Consider the following 17,021-nt stretch of genomic DNA (forward strand, 5'->3'; position numbering starts at 1 on the left):
GGGAAGATCCCACATGCCGCGGAGCGGCTGGGCCCGTGAGCCATGGCCGCTGAGCCTGCGCGTCCGGAGCCTGTGCTCCGCAACGGGAGAGGCCACAACAGTGAGAGGCCCGCGTACCGCAAAAAAAAAAAAAAAAGTACATAAGAAATAATGTATTCAGTGGGCAAAAAATGTTCTAAATCTTCAACCTACTAAATCCTATTCCTCTCTAACCTGTCACAAAATAAACTAAACCAAAACAAACACCAACAACCAAAAAGCTAGTCAAAACTGATCTTTGCCAATGCAACCACAGGGTACCTAAATATACAGAATATTGAATAAAGACAGTTCGCCAAATTCTAACTATTGCTGCTTACCTTTTTTCACTATTTATCCACCCCTAGGAAGGTATCTTTAAATGTCTAAGAAAGCTAAATGAAAATTAAACCTTAGTCTACAATATTTTCTTTTTAAATGACAATGTGTAATACTACCGTTGTTTTTCAATCAAGCTAGTATTTCATTTCACTTTATAGTTTACTACCTGGTCTTCGATTGATTTATGATCAGTTTCTTGAAGCCAGGAACCAAGAAGAACACTATCATCGTAGTGGCAGAGGGATCTGAGGAGGGAAGTAGTTGTGTTGGCTGAGTTGTCAGTCAAAGTGAATTCTGCTACCAGTTCTCTAAGAAGTGCATTGAAAGAGCCTAAAAAACAGAACTTCAGGTCAGATTAAAGAGAATACTTTTTAAGAAAATGACAATCACTGCCCACCAAGAGCAGCAATATGTTCAACAGGAGTAAAATAATTCACCAAGAGCAGCAATATGTTCAACAGGAGTAAAATAATTAAGTCCCTGTTCCCTTTTAAGAAAAACCAGTATTAAATATTTTAATGCTGGTTTTAATACACAATAATGGCACTTCCTTTTTTGTTACTGTATTATGCGTTTCAGCCCAAATCATTTAAAGTAATCAAAAACTCAAATACAGGAAAGATTTTTTATTTTAAATATATAAAATATGATCATTATTTACTATTAATTACTTAACGATGTGCAAACATTGAACCAGAGCATATCAAAATTCTTGGGCATGGTTGCACTGGAATATTAACATTTTATATGACATTTAACTTCTGCAAAAGTACATTACTATTCTCCCTCCAGATTCCTAAATTATTGGCTGTATTATAACAGCTGGGAGAGTCATTAAAAGCACAGACTCGGAAGATGAACCAACTGGGTTTGAATCCAAGCTCTGCCACTTAACTACCTCCCAGACTTGTGCACGTTACACAACCTCTAAGTACCTGAGATTCTTCATCTTTAAAGAATGTTATATTTTAGCCTCATAAGGTTGTGGTTAGAGTCAAAGATGCTAATACATGTTAAGGGCTTAGAATGGGACCTGGAACACAGTAGTGCTCAACAAGTGTTAGCTATACTATGTATGAAGAAAAGGAAAATGGTTGCCTTCCTTTACATGGTCAGAGCTCTATGATATTGTGAAGAACTGCAAAGGTATATTGAAGAATTTTTATTAGACACCCACAAATTTTATTTACCTTCGTAAGTTTTTGGAGGTAACAACGCCAAGATATCATAAAGTCTTAAACGGACCATTGCAGCACTAGCTTTCAGATGAGCTCCGTGGGCTTTAATTACAGATGGAATGCTAAAATATCAAAAGTATAATTAGTATTAGCTTATTAGAATAAGCATTACTTACATTTTTTTCCAGCCATGTATCGATGTACCGTCAAAGTACATTGGTAAGTATTACATTTTTCTTTTAGTTTATTTTGTGACTTTTACTGTTAGTAACAGAAACACTATAAAATACAATTTTAGGGACTTCCCTGGTGGTCCAGTGGGTAAGGCTCCACACTCACAATGCAGGGGGCCCGGGTTCAATCCCTGGTCAGAGAACTAGATCCTGCATGCATGCTGCATCTAAGAGTTTGCATGCTGCAATTAAGAAGCCTGCATGCCTTAACTAAGACCCGGCGCAGCCAAAATAAATAAATAAATTAAATACAATTTTACTTCAATCCACACCGCTACTGAAATTTTTAAAGTCACTTCACACAAATAAAATTTAGTACATTTCCTATATGACACTAGAGGGAATTAAAAACATGGCTATTTTTAAATATATAAAATTGATGCTAACATGTCCTAATTGCCTACTTACTGTGACATCATAGTCATGGCACATTCAATAGGGGTCATCAATTTTCTAATCACATCTTCAGTCAGGAGTTCAGGACAATGTGCAACAAAACTCCTCATTGCTAGGTAAAAATTTTAAAAAGACATATTTGAAACAGCTTTTGTGAGGATGAACAAATTTATAAAATTATATAAAGGTACCTAAAATTTTTAATTATTACAAAATATAAAGTTCTAAAACAAGGTCAAACCAAAAGAAGAACCAATTGCAACTTTAGAGAAAACTCATTAGAAAAGGCTAGAAGAAGAGTGGACAGCAAAAATGGAGGGAGGGAAGATGTCTGTTAGAAAGATTTCTGTGAGCGAGAATTCAGAAGTCTATGACCCCACATGAATTCAGATAACTACAAAAAAAAGCTGTTTCAGAACAGAACCAACAGTGGACATAATGGCCCAGTGAGAGGAAATAGCTTTATTGGCTCTTTAGCAGTAGAGCTAAGACGAAAACAGCTCTTAGATGTGTGGGAACAAAACTAACACCTTGCCCTGTGGCGCTTATGGTTAAGTGTACATCTGTCTCCCACAGTTTGAAAAAAGAAGCACTTTTCACCCTCAGATAAAGCAAAAAAGGACAGGGTCGCTCTGTGTAATTCTAGTTTTCAAATAAAACAAAACTTGAGCCTTTCCTGTAAGTTGCTGACTCCCAAACAAAAACAACTTTATTTCATACTTTTTAAAATGCTGGTATCTAAAAGATGTATCAACTTTTGCAGATTTGATGGGAGAAAACAGCTATCTGTCCATTAAGAAAAGACTAACTGTAAACTCAGTAACCTTGGTAATCCTGTTTCTTTTTCCTTTAAATAGGCACTGGGCTTTTTTACTTGGTGACCCAGTGCTTCTTCAGGTGGAAGAATGCAATAACTGGGAATTAAGACGCCTGGGTTCCAGCTCCTAATTGATCATGAACTCTAACCTCCTTTTCAGAGTCTCAGCTTCATTTTTATTACAAAATTAGTAAACTGGTATAGATTACTTATAAAGTTTCTTTCTAAATCCAAAAGTATACAGATTCATCATTATATATTAAAATAAAAAATTGAAGTAATGATTTTCCTTCACTTCACAAATATTTTAGTAAGAAAATAATATTCTGAAAGTGCAGTCCTTTCAGTTCTTACCACATAAAGCTCCAGCACGACCTTCCAATGTTACCTGCCAGGTAAAAGAATCGCCTCGGGCCTTCTCAGCCTCCAATTCCTTCAATGAACGAGGGAAAACATTTCGCCACAATAACAACATCTTGGGCAGATGGTAACGAACAACAGATGGTCCTGACAGAGAAAATGAGAACACAAAACCATACATATATATAGCATTACAAACAAAAGTCAAAGAAAAGAGCCCCAAACAAGCTTTAACAATATCTATCATTTCACTGTATCTTTCTCTCTAATATTAACATTTTCAAAATGTTTCTTATTCACTAAGTAAAATATATATTAAAGCATAATAAAATTCACCTAAAAACTATCAATATTTTTAGCATCCAACATAAAACAAATCCACAAAAAGTCATCTAAAAGAAATTACCCAAATATATTCAGAATGATGGATTACATTCTATCAATGATAAAATATATTTGGGACATATTTTATGATGTCTTTTCTATAAATATTATATATGTATATAAACATGTATACTCACTCCCAAACACATACATATATTTACTACTCCATTTTAAGGGCAACTTATATGGTTAATTTAGTTCTATGGAGTAGTATATTTAGAACTAGGAGCCTATATTTCCATTGCTAAGGAATTCATTTAACATACCACACAAAAATTTCTAGAAAAAAAAGTTACCACTTTTTATTTTCTTTAGAAAATGAGGTCAAGGTTTAATTTCCAAAAGGTAGATGCATCAAGCAGTAACTTTGTAGCACACACACATGCATACTTTTTATAATAGAAGCCAAACACGTGAAGTAAAAAGTGGACACACCTTATCACAATGATAACACATATTTCTGTTCTATGTACAGTGCTAAACTTTGCCTGCATCTCATATTTGTCATAGCACTTAGGAAAGTGAAGTGCATAAAGATAACCCCAAGAAAGCAACACCAAGGGGAGATGCCGTTTAAGTGTGACTTTATCACTCTACTAAAATCATGTCACTGGTCTTTACTTTGGGCATGGAATATGCCCCAGACTCTCATCTCTTTTCATTAATACTAGGCTAATCATTTAGACCATGGCTATTCTGATGGCAAAGGGGAAACTTTGCTAACACCTTTGTCACTAAATGTACAAAACCAGAAATTACCAAAAAGAGAAATCTAATACCAAATGATGAGAAAAACATCATTACCATTTTCTAACTTCATTCAAAGTCTAGAATGTGAAGTTGAATACTTCTAAATTAAAACTTCTTTACAGTCTACTGACAGTTATAGAATAACACAAAATCCTACTCAAATATAATTGTACCTAAAGTCATAAGTGCTCCAAGTAAGAGCCATCCAGCTTGGGTGCGCTGTAAAGATAGCCTGCTATTTTGGGCAGCAGTTCGTAAGAGATCTTCAGCAATACTAACTACCATCTGCAAGAGAAGTTTAGAATTGGATTTTAACAAAATCAAGTAAGAAAATACACAGCTAGTATACTTCATTAAAAAAGAAGTTATCCTTTTTTGTTGTTGCTGTTAACATGTTTTTAAAGAGGCAACATCAATACCTAATCAATCCTGATTGCTCTGCTGACTTTGAGAAGACCCATTACAACACAGTGGTTAAGAGTGAGTTCTAGAGGCAGAATGCCTGAGTTCATATCCCAGCTTTGTCATCTCCTAGCTTTCAGACTTAGGATAACTTAATCTCTCTGCCTCAGTTCCCTCACTGCTAAAATAGGAATAACAGGAGTGCCAACCTCACTCTTATGAGGATTAATAAATTAATACAGCAAAGTACTCAGAACAGCGCTGGTCCATGTAATCACTCAATAAATGCTATTATTAGTAGTACTGTTATCCTACATTTAAAGATTTGTTGAACTCTTATTATACATCTGCCATTAAGCTAATCTTATGGTGCTTATAGTCTTAGAGAGAGAAGACAGGAAAAATGGGAAGTAACAAGCAGCACATAATCAAATGATAAAATAATAGTACAGATGTAGTGGTCAGCAAAGAGAAAGGCTATCATAGACTGAGTAACTGTGAAGATAATTCATGGAAGAGACAGAACTTGAATTGGGCCTCTAAAGCAGCTAAGTTTGGTGTAGGTGAATAAGAAGAGGGACGAAATTCTAATGTAAGAGATTAGCAAGAGCAAAGACATGGAGGCTTGAAAAAAGCACGGAAGGAAAGCAAGATGACTAGTCTGACTAGAGCAGTGAGAAACTAGAATGAAAGGGCAGAATAAAGGCAAATTATGAAGGTACCAGTCTAGCAGACAAAGGTGATTATATTTTATTCTCTGATCCCTGTGTAGTTCCTAAGGGTCTCTGAGCAAACATAAAATACGAAAGTGGGGTGGAAGAGATGGGAGAAAAAGATTCCAAGAAGGATAATCAGTGAGGAAGCAAGCATATGACAAAGGGAGATGGAAGCCCAGATTTGAGTAGCAGCTATGGAACTCACAGAAATGAATGGACATGGGCCTGGTAACCCAGGAAAAAAAAAAACAGAAAAACAAAAAACAAAAGATCTAGCCCCAATATAAAGTTGCAAATAATATTTATATAAACACTTAATATTCCTAAGAAGAAAATCTTGATAGTAGTATAAGGTATAGGAGAAAGGGAAAAAAAAGTAACTGATTCATGAAAACCATTCAACTTTTATTAAGTATTACCAAAATGCTAACTATAGCAATAGCACATTCTCTTGACATTTTGAATATAGCAATGTGAATTTTTATTTCTCAAACCCCAAGGAAAAGCTCTGATTTCTAAAGAATTACTATAAGGGCTTTTTTTTTCCTCTCTCTAAAATAAATTATAAAATGATACTATACCCAGACAAAACTATCATTCCTGTATCAGGATTAAATATCAAATTTTAATTAGGGTCTGTCAACTCCATATTAGCAGAATACTGTATCATTTATCATCACAGTAAAACTGTTTTTGTTTGATCACCCAGTTCAACATCAATCACACAAGGTGACAGCACGTATAATCTTAGGATCTTTGTCATACCTTTCCCTTGGCATGAGGAATGCCCAAAGGACACTGATGAACGCCACCTAACAAAGCAGCCATTGCAAAACTGTATCCACTAACAGCTTCTGGTGAAGTTTTCAGGTTGTTGAGTCGTTCTGCACACCTGTCTAGAAATGGCGCCAGCTGGAAAGGCAGTGCCACAGCCACACAGCGCAGACACCACGCAGCAGCAAGTCGAGCTGCCATGCTTGGGTGAAGAAGCACTGAAGTCACCGTCTCCAAAAGGCCTAAAAAATACTCAAAAAATTACTCTTTAATGAAGTCACACAATTTCATGAGTTAAAAGACTATGTGTAACAAAATAATTAAAATCATAATTGTTATGGTTTTACACAGATACATTTAGAACTGTGCCAAAAAACACATATATCAACTCATAAACAGGAAAGTACTTTAAGGAACATTTTCTACAAAGAACACAGTACAATTACATCTAATAAAATATAAATGTTGGTGTAAAGTACTCATTAAAGTTTAGAAACAAAAATTTGACTGTTTTTGATTTGTCTCCCAAAACTTTATTTCAATATTTAATTCAAGATTCACTGTCGGGCTTCCCTAGTGGCGCAGTGGTTGAGAGTCCGCCTGCCGATGCAGGGGACGCGGGTTCGTGCCCCGGTCTGGGAAGATCCCACATGCCGCAGAGCGGCTGGGCCCGTGAGCCATGGCCGCTGAGCCTGCGCGTCCGGAGCCTGCGCTCCGCAACGGGAGAGGCCACAACAGTGAGAGGCCCACGTACAGCAAAAAACAAAACAAATAAAAAAAAAAGATTCACTGTCACAGTGAATCCTAAATAAAACCCAACTTTTAACAAATGATCTAAACTGCTAATTACCATGATAAGCAACCAATCAGGAGTTAAATATCAATCACACCTATGACTTCTAAAAATATTGAAAAAAATATTCCAGCATATAAGTGAATACCATACCTATAGATGCTTCCTGAATAAGAGGGGATGCGGTGGCATTTAGGCTCTGCACCAGACTCCCGAGCTCCTGCAGGGCGCAAACCATCACATGCTGGCTTGCTGCAATGTCTGCTGCTCCAGATTTGTTTTCACCACTAGTGTCATTCACTACCGCTTCTGGAAACACAAAATCATGTATGAATGTGGGTGAATTAAATTGTGATATAATTTTTTGATCTACACAATTTATGTTATTAAATTATACCAGCTGATACCTGACTGTTAAGAACTCTGTTTGTATGCTGAACATCTCTAATAATTAGGGAAATACAAATCAAAACCACAATGATAAAAAGTCAGGGCTTCCCTGGTGGTGCGGTGGTTGAGAGTCCGCCTGCCGATGCAGGGGACATGGGTTTGTGCCCCGGTTCGGGAAGATCCCACATGCCGCGGAGCGGCTAGGCCCGTGAGCCATGGCCGCTGAGCCTGCGCGTCCGGAGCCTGTGCTCCGCAACAGGAGAGGCTACAACAGTGAGAGGCCCGTGTACCGCAAAAAAAAAAAAAAAAAAAAGTCAATTTAAAGAATTTAGCACAATGTTACCCCCAATATACATTCAGTAAACATTAGCAGCTATTATTGTTACTTTATTATTATCACTGCTATTTTAAGAGCTGTAGTGTACTGGTAGCATCACTGTCAAATTACTGACCAGAAAGAAGATCTATAAGGAAAGTGACTTTAGAATTTCTTACTGGGATGTTCCTCAAAGTTTCCATTAACTTGCTGGTCCCTGGCCCCACCTTTTAGCTTCCAACAGAATTGAAACATATTTAATCGTGAAACAAATAAAAATTCCTTGTCAAATTACTAACTGAGAATATATTCTGGTCCATAAATTCCAGATACATAGCATGTTTAATTCTGCTTTTACCATTTTAAAAATCGAATGGCTTAATGGCTTAAAAATCTGTGACCTTAAGATTAATAACCCTTAAATGACAGTAAAACTTTCTTATTTACATTCATTATGAATTACCAGGCTATAAAATATAGAATAATAGGATATAATAGATTAATACACTATGGATTAAAATTAAATGCCTCTTTTCTTCTTACACATTTCTGGACTTGGAAATGCACAAACTCTCTCTTTTAGGTACTAAGCTCTAAGCTCCCTGAACAGGTGCTATCTACGTGTGGCTCGCTGTTTTACTCCCACTGTTTGGCGCAGTGTCTTTGACACTCAAACATTTCTTCAAGGAATAAATGTACAAATATTTATAAAGTTGTGAACCTAGGACAGATTATTATTTTAACATACCTAAAGAATGATACCTCATTAATTTAAACACCCTTTAATTCACAATTTCTAACTTTCAGTTAGTCCCATGCATTTAAAATATGGTTTGCCTAGTAAGCTATTATAAACAACAAAAACTATAAACTATTTGAGGATTTATTTTTATTAATTTTATAAGATGTTCAATATATATTCTCTAAATATAAAGTGCTGGATATTTTCTGTTCATTAAATTCTTATTTCTAAAGACCCCTGTTAAGCAATATAATTTTCTTGATTAAAGGTAATGTATATTCCCAACAGTGATAAAAGTAAATTATCTTATAGAATTTATATTTTACTTTGTGTTAGTTCCTTAATTGTATAATTATAAGCTCCAGGAAGGCAGGAACTTTATCTTACTCACTGTTCAAAACCTGAATTACTGCTTTGCAATCTCAAATACTCAATAACTCCTTGTTAAACAGAAAAATTTATAAAAATTGACACTTCCTAGAAAAGGATTTCTTTTAATTATGAATTACTGAGGTTTCACAGTATATCCTATAGTGGGCTAAAAACCACCTGTAACTGTTCCTCTCTAAATTTTCACATTAAGCCTATTAATGGAGGGGAAAACAACATGTATTTATAAAACAACAGGTTCCAAGAAGAAAAACCACAATAGATTATTCCTCAAAGATTCCTCAATGTGCTGCGGTATACCAGGAGAGCTATAAAATCGGTAGGTACTAGATATAAAACAGAAAGCCTAACCTTACAAACACACTATCCAAATACTGAAAAACTCCACTTCACTGTAATTATATGTTGTTTGAATATCAAATAAGAGTACACAATAAAAATGACTATTGGGCTTCCCTGGTGGCGCAGTAGTTGAGAATCCACCTGCTGATGCAGGGGACACGGGTTCGTGCCCTGGTCCGGGGAGATCCCACATGCCGCAGAGCAGCTGGGCCCGTGAGCCATGGCCGCTGAGACTGCGTGTCTGGAGCCTGTGCTCCGCAACGGGAGAGGCCACAACAGTGAGAGGCCCGTGTACCACAAAAAATAAATAAATAAATAAATAAATGACTATTAAAACACAGTCCAGAAAGATAAATGAACTAATCAGATCTATTAGTATTTATTAAGAATAACAGTAAAGAACTAAATGACTAAAGTAATCAACAATACAGATCATGACATTAATTCTTATCTAGTGGGACTTCCCTGGTGGTGCAGTGGTTAAGAATCCACCTGCCAATGCAGGGGACACGGGTTCTAGCCCTGGTCCGGGAAGATCCCACATGCTGCGGAGCAACTAAGCCCATGTGCCTGCTCTCTAGAGCCCGCGAGCCACAACTACTGAGCCTGTGTGCCACAACTACTGAGTCCGTGTGCCACAACTACTGAGTCCGTGTGCCACAACTACTGAAGCCCACACACCTAGAGCCCGTGCTCCGCAACAAGAGAAGCCACCACAATGAGAAGCCTGCACACTGCAACAAAGAGCAGCCCCTGCTCGCCGCAACTAGAGAAAAGCCTGCACACAACAATGAAGACCCAACACAGCCAAAAGTAAATAAATAAATAAATTTATTAAAAAAAAAAAAATTCTTACCTACTGCTTTCATTTGCTTTCCAATCGCTTGGCATATTTCTTTGGCAGCTGCAATCTGGGCTTTTTCACCTAGCAAACTGCCCACAGTAGCTCTTAGGATAAAGGAGACACACCGTCTGGAGTACACAGCCTCTACATGTGTTTGTGTTGCCCGAGGATGGGAAACCAGATCAAGTACGTGAGACAAGAATGTGGCAAAGCTACGCTCTAACCACTGACCACCCAATGTTGTTACAAAAACAACATATGCCTGTAAACAGATTAAGATGCTTTAGATAAATTTATATAAATGAACTGAAATTACAGATAAAGCAACTACGTAAATAACTGATGACAGCATGAAAATTAAATTATCTTTGAGATTAAAATTGAGAAAATTTAAAACTTGAGACCTTTTTAGTACTTCTAGCATGGGAATTACTGGTTGAAGTATCTTTGACTAAAAACAGCTCTCAGGATAATAACTTCAAGATGAACACAGAGAGAGAATGGTGCGGGAGGGAAGGAAAGGTGAATTCACCCTGGTGATGAAGGTGATAAGTTATAGTAATAAAACCCTAACATGCTAAATAAACGCTGACCTAGAGCTACAAAACATTTGCTTATGACTGTAAGATACAAATGGTTTACTTCCATTTTATGTTTGTTTCTGGAATAAGGTATAATTGGATGATTTTGACTAAGATCACAAAAAACCATTTCATACTATTAGGTGTTAATTATTATTAGGTTATTAACCATAACATCTTATTTGGTATTATTATTTTGAAACTATAATTTCAAGTCAGGTTTAACTGCATAATAACACTGGTGATTAATCAATGATGATAAATCCAAAGTACTAACCAATATTTTTAGCTACAAGAGTTGTTGGAAAACATTAAAATCTAAATGCCTCAAGCTACTTGAATACAATTTCAATTAAAACTCAATTACTTTACTTCTGATTTTCTGCGAAGTAAAATTTGGAAAAATTTTGTTAAAGATAGACAGATAGATATAGCAGACATAGGCTTCTTTACACATCAAATACCTACCTTGCCATATAAGATGCAATTTAGATTTGAATGTAATTCATTCATTTAGTAAAAGAAATGTTTTGAAAGACATTTTAAAAATTATTTAATTTTAGACAGTATTAAAAATCTCTGTACGTGCTGTTACTTAGTAAGAGTCTTCCATGAAATTTCACACGTGATACCAAGAGAATTCTTTTATACATATATATTACAAACCTGTGTAACTCCAACTCTCACTTCACGATTAACAGACCCTCCAACTTTTAACATTTCTCCACCACTCTTTAAGAAACCTGACCCTCCACGTAGAAATCCTGTGGCCATGAGTTCTAAGACTTCATCAAATGTTGCTCGCTTCACATTCTGGCGCATTACTTTCAGGAAGAAAAATATATTTATAAGCAAATATATTTTGCTATTAGTTAAATAATATTTTCTAATAATCTAGCTTTAAAATTCATGTAATTGTTTTTAAGGATACTTAAACTATTACAAAGGAGATAGTGTCATTTATTTTCTTATGATCTTAAAATTTACAATATATTTATAAAATTAAATTCAATTCTGAAGCAAAAAAAAAAAAGGAGCTAGAAATTAAAACAATTCGATATATTTATGCCAAAATAGTCTAGTAATTATGTTAGCCTTGATATGTGCAACACAACAAAGACAACGCACATTCACAGCAGACACTGCTAACTGACTGCAGCCCTCACTCCCAGTTGAGATGGACACACTACTTCTCTTTTTTTCTGGCCACAGCACATGGCTTGTGGGATCTTAGTTCCCCGACCAGGGATCTAACCTGAGCCCACGGCGGTGAAAGCGCCGAGTCTTAACCACTGGACCGCCAGGGAATTCCCAATTCCCAAGACCACGCTTTCTATACAACAATTACCAATGGATTGAAACGTCACTGGACTGCAACCGACTTGCCATCCCTGGTAAAGAGCTTCCTATTTTATAAAGTCCTTTCATACACAGTAGCAAACATAATCCTCACAAAAATTCTGTAGGAGAGGCATAAAGCTCACGATTAACTATGCAGGCTTTGGAATCTGAATGCCTGGGTTTTAATTTCACTTAATAGAACACTTATTACACCACAAATGACACAATCTAAGCCTAAATTTCCTTGTTTATAAAATGAGAATAACAACAGTACTTAGAATTCACAGGGCTTTTGAGAGGATTAAATAAAACAACTCTGTTATATGCTTAATTCAGTGTCTTATACATAGTCAGCACTTAATGATTGTTACCTATCATCATCATCATCGTTATCTAATTCAGACACTGAACTAATCATGATTAAAGATGAAGAGACCAAAGCTCAAAGGGTTTCACAACAAATAAACGTAAGAGCTAGGACTTGAATCTGTAAGATCTGATTCTCTTTCTACAATACAGAGATGGAATAGGGGTAGGGACAACAGCAGAGCTGGATTCACTCAGCATCTACTCAGAACTGTCCCTGAAACACCTCTATGGAACTGTGAGGCACAGTAGAAGTCACTGGGAAAATCAATGCTGTCTCTGATTCTGCTTATAATAATGGTCAAGAAAAGAAAAAAAATAATACTATGCTATGAATGGGGATCTACTCATCAGGGACTGAAAGTAAGAAGGCATGTAAAGTGCCAGATTCCAGTCCCTTGAACATGATACAAAACCATTTCATAAATCTTATTTGCTTATATGTCCAACATACTTGATGCATGTAATGTTGCACAGTATCATCATAAAAAATGTCTTGACTGGGACTTCCCTGGTGGTCCAGTGGTTAAGACTCTGTGCTTCCACTGCAGGGGGCGTGGGTTCGATCCCTGGTTGGGGAAGTTCCACATGCCCCACGGTGTGGTCCAAAAAAAAAAAAAAAAAGTCCTGACTATATCAAAGAAAATGCCATTTGGGTACTTCTATTTTATGAAAAAGTAGACAAAGATACTAATTTAAAGCCTTTAAAGTGACTTGCCTAGAAGTAATAAGTCATTTAGAAGGAAGCATTCCATATACCTTCAAATACCTGTTACAGTCTAGATTGGGGGCTGGCAAACAACGATACCTGTTGCTTGTTTTGGCATCAGTGCTGTAGCCATGACTGTTCCTAAGAGTTTAGACACTGCCACCCGTACCCCATAGTTTGAGTTTTCCAAAGCCTTAAAGCAGAGAGTGGCTATATTTTCCAGTTCAGCAGTCCACATGAACACAGCTTCATTCTGTAGTTCTAGGAGACACTGGAATTAAAAAAAAAAAGGTAAATTAGAACTTCCACTTCCAGATATGGATAAACAAGAACCAGATTTACTCTCTCTCCTGAAACAACTAAAAAATTGGACAAAATATATGAAACAACAGTTTCGAAGACTCTGGACATCAAGCAATAAAGGATGCTAATCCTTAAGAGATGGAAAATGCAAGTTGAACCCTACATCTGTCCCAGCTTACTGCCTTGAGAGAGTTTCCAGCAATTAGGAGGAACTATAACCCTAAACTCCTGTATTAGAAAGAAGAAAGGTCTCTGGGGAGTTCCCTGGTGGCCTACTGGTTAGGATTCTGGGCATTCACTGCCATGGCCTGGGTTCAATCTCTGGTTGGGGGAACTGAGATCTTGCAAGCCGCATGGCGCGGCCGAAAAAAAAAAAAAGAAGAGATGTCTCAAATAAACAACCTCAGCTTCTACCTTAAGAAACTAGATGACATAAAGCAAATTCAACACAAAGTAAGCAGGAAAAAAAGGAAGTAATATAGATTAAGTGAGGAAATTAGTGAACGAGCAAACTGAAAAACAGAAATGAAACCAAAAGCTGCTTCTTTGAGACAACCAATACATTTTGATAGAAATTTAGCCAGACAGATGAAGAAAAAGAGAGAGAAGACACAAACTACCAAAATTCGGAATGAGAGAAGTCACATCACTACAGATTCAATACATATTAAAAGGACAATATATTTGACAACTTACATGAAACAGACAACTCACTCAAGAAGAAACAGATAACCTAAATAGCCCAATATCTATTTTAAAAATTTAATCTGTAGTTTAAAATCTTCCCCCAAAGAAAACTGGAGACCCAGAGAGATGTACTGTTGAATTCAACCAAATGTTTAAGTAAGAAATAATACCAATCCTATAGAAACTCTTCTAGAAAATTGAAGAGAAGGGTATACTTCTCAAATCATCCTATAAGGCCAACATTACCCTGATATTGAAATCCGACAGACACTACAAGAGAAGAAAACTACATGCCAATATCCCTCATGAACACAATGCAAAAATTATACACAAAATTTTAGCAACTCTAATCCAACAATATATAAAATGGATACTATATCACGACCATGTAGGGTTTATCCTAGGAATGAAAGATTGGTCAAAATTCTAAAATTAATCAATGTATTTCATTACATTAGTAAGCTGAAAAAGAAAAGTCATACAAATCATCTCAATAGAGGCTGAACAAACATTTAACAGAATATAAGTAAAACTTGGGAAAACTGAACAAGATCAGTGGATTGTGTCAATGTCAATATTGTATTATACTGCTTGTAATATTGTACTATGCTTTTACAAGACATTACCATTGGGAGGAACTGGGTAAAAGTTTATAAAGATCTCTGTATATTATTTCTTACAAATGCAGGAAAACCTACAATTATCCTAAAATAAAAAGCTTAATTAGACAGGAATTCCCTGGCGGTCCAGCGGTTAGGACTCAGCGCTTTCACTGCCAGGGGCCTGGGTTCAATCCCTGGTTGGGCAACTAAGATCCCACAAGCTGCAGAAAGCAGCCAAAAAAAAAAACCGCTTCATTAGAAAATAGCAACAACAGAAACGACACAAGAAATCAAATTTGACAAAATCCATTCTTGATGAAAACTTCTTGGAAGGCTAGAAATATACGGGCACTTCCTCAACCTGAAAAAGATCATCAAGGAAAACTGACAGTTAACATCATACTTAATGGTGAAGGACTGGATGTTTTCCCCTTAAGGATCAGGAACAAGACAAGGATGTCACCTCTCATGTTTTCTATTCAACATTGCACTGAAGGATCTAACCAGCCAGTGCAGTAAGAAAGAAAAATAAATAAAAAGCATCCAGACTGGAAAAGAAGTAAAACTGTCTTTATTCATAGACAACATGATTGTCCGCACAGAATACCTGATAGGAGCTATTTAAAAAGCTGATAGAACTAGTAAGGCAGTTTAAGAAGGTTGGTGGATACAAGACCAATGTACAAAAATCAGTTGTATTTCTATATGTTAGTAATGAACAATTAGAAATTGAAAAAAAAAGTTTTTAATCAATACTATTTAAAATAGCATAGAAAACTAAATACTTATGGATAAATCTGACAAAAGAGGTGCAAGATCTGTGCATTTGAAAACCACCAAATGTTGCTAAGAGTAATCAAAGAAGACCTAAATGAATGAGAGATAGAGATATCACATTCATAAGTTGGACTTAATATTGTTAAGCTGTCAACTATCCCCAAATTGATCTATAGATTCAATGCAACCTGAATAAAAATCTCAGCATGTTATTTTTGTAGAAATGGACAAGTTAAAATTTATATGGAAATGCAAAGGACCTAGAATAGCCAAAACTATTTTGGAAAAGAAAAAGTTGGAGGGCTAACACTACCTGATTTTAAGACATTATAAAGGTACAGTAATCAAGAAAGTGTTATTGACATCAAGATAGACAAATAGATCAATGATGCAGAAGAGAGATTCCAAAACTAGATCCACATTTATACGGACAACTGATTTTCAACAAAGGTGCAAAGGCAATTTAGTGAAGAAAAGAGTCTTTTCAACATGGTGCTAGAACAAGTGAATATCCATGTGCAAAAACCAAAACAAAAAAAAAATCTTCGATTCATACCTCACATTATATACAAAAATTAACTCAAAATGGATCATATATCCAAGTGTAAAACTAGGAAACATAGGAGAAAGTTTGGGGTAGGAAAAGCTTTCTTAGGTACAATACTAAAAGCACAATTAATATAAGAAAAACTGATAAATTGGACTTTGACAAAATTCAAAACTTCTCTTCTTAGAAAGGCACTATTTAGGGAATGAAAAGACACACCACAGATGGGAGAAAATATCTGCAAATCACGTATCTAATATAGAAATAAAGAACCTACAAAGTAGACTCAAAACTCTATAATATATGTGCCACATCTTCTTTATCCATTCATCTGGGTTTTTTTGGTTTTGGTTTTTGTTTTAAATTTTAAATTTATTTTTTATATATTTATTTTTGGCTGTGTTGGGTCTTCGTTGCTGCGCATGGGCTTTCTCCAGCTGCGGCGAGTGGGGCCACTCTTCGTTGCTGTGTGCGGGCTTCTCATTACGGGGGTTTCTCTCGTTGCGGAGCACGGGCTCTAGACGCACGGGCTTCAGTAGTTGTGGCTCACGGGCTTAGTTGCTCTGCAGCATGTGGGATCCTCCTGGACCAGGGCTCGAACCCATGTCCTCCGCATTGGCAGGCGGATTATTAACCACTGCACCACCAGGGAAGCCCCCATTCATCTGTTGATGGACACTTAGGTTGCTTCCATGTCCTGGCTATTGTAAATAGAGGTGCAATGAACATTTTGGTACATGGTTCTTTTTGAATTATGGTTTTCTCAGGGTATATGCCCAGTAATGGGATTGCTGGGTCATATGGTAGTTCTATTTTTAGTTTTTTAAGGAACCTCCATACTGTTCTCCATAGTGGCTGTATCAATTTACATTCCCACCAACAGTGCAAGAGGGTTCCCTTTTCTCCACACCCTCTCCAGCA

General features: G+C 36.3%; 1 protein-coding gene across 1 annotated transcript in view; it reads right to left on the reverse strand.

The window, feature by feature from the left end:
- The window catches only part of HEATR5B (HEAT repeat containing 5B), a 91,412-nt gene that overhangs the window by 63,922 nt on the left and 10,469 nt on the right, over window positions 1-17,021 (reverse strand). The window contains exons 5-14 of the mRNA XM_028496572.2: window positions 13,284-13,455; window positions 11,435-11,592; window positions 10,200-10,449; window positions 7,317-7,472; window positions 6,362-6,612; window positions 4,652-4,763; window positions 3,339-3,491; window positions 2,180-2,279; window positions 1,551-1,660; window positions 527-690 (exon numbers count right to left, since the gene is read on the reverse strand). Of these exons, the coding sequence (XP_028352373.1) occupies window positions 527-690; window positions 1,551-1,660; window positions 2,180-2,279; window positions 3,339-3,491; window positions 4,652-4,763; window positions 6,362-6,612; window positions 7,317-7,472; window positions 10,200-10,449; window positions 11,435-11,592; window positions 13,284-13,455 (1,626 nt within the window). The remainder of the gene's footprint in view (window positions 1-526; window positions 691-1,550; window positions 1,661-2,179; window positions 2,280-3,338; window positions 3,492-4,651; window positions 4,764-6,361; window positions 6,613-7,316; window positions 7,473-10,199; window positions 10,450-11,434; window positions 11,593-13,283; window positions 13,456-17,021) is intronic.

This window comes from Physeter macrocephalus, chromosome 12 (assembly GCF_002837175.3).
Source record: "Physeter macrocephalus isolate SW-GA chromosome 12, ASM283717v5, whole genome shotgun sequence".
NCBI classification, from domain to species: Eukaryota; Metazoa; Chordata; class Mammalia; order Artiodactyla; family Physeteridae; genus Physeter; species Physeter macrocephalus.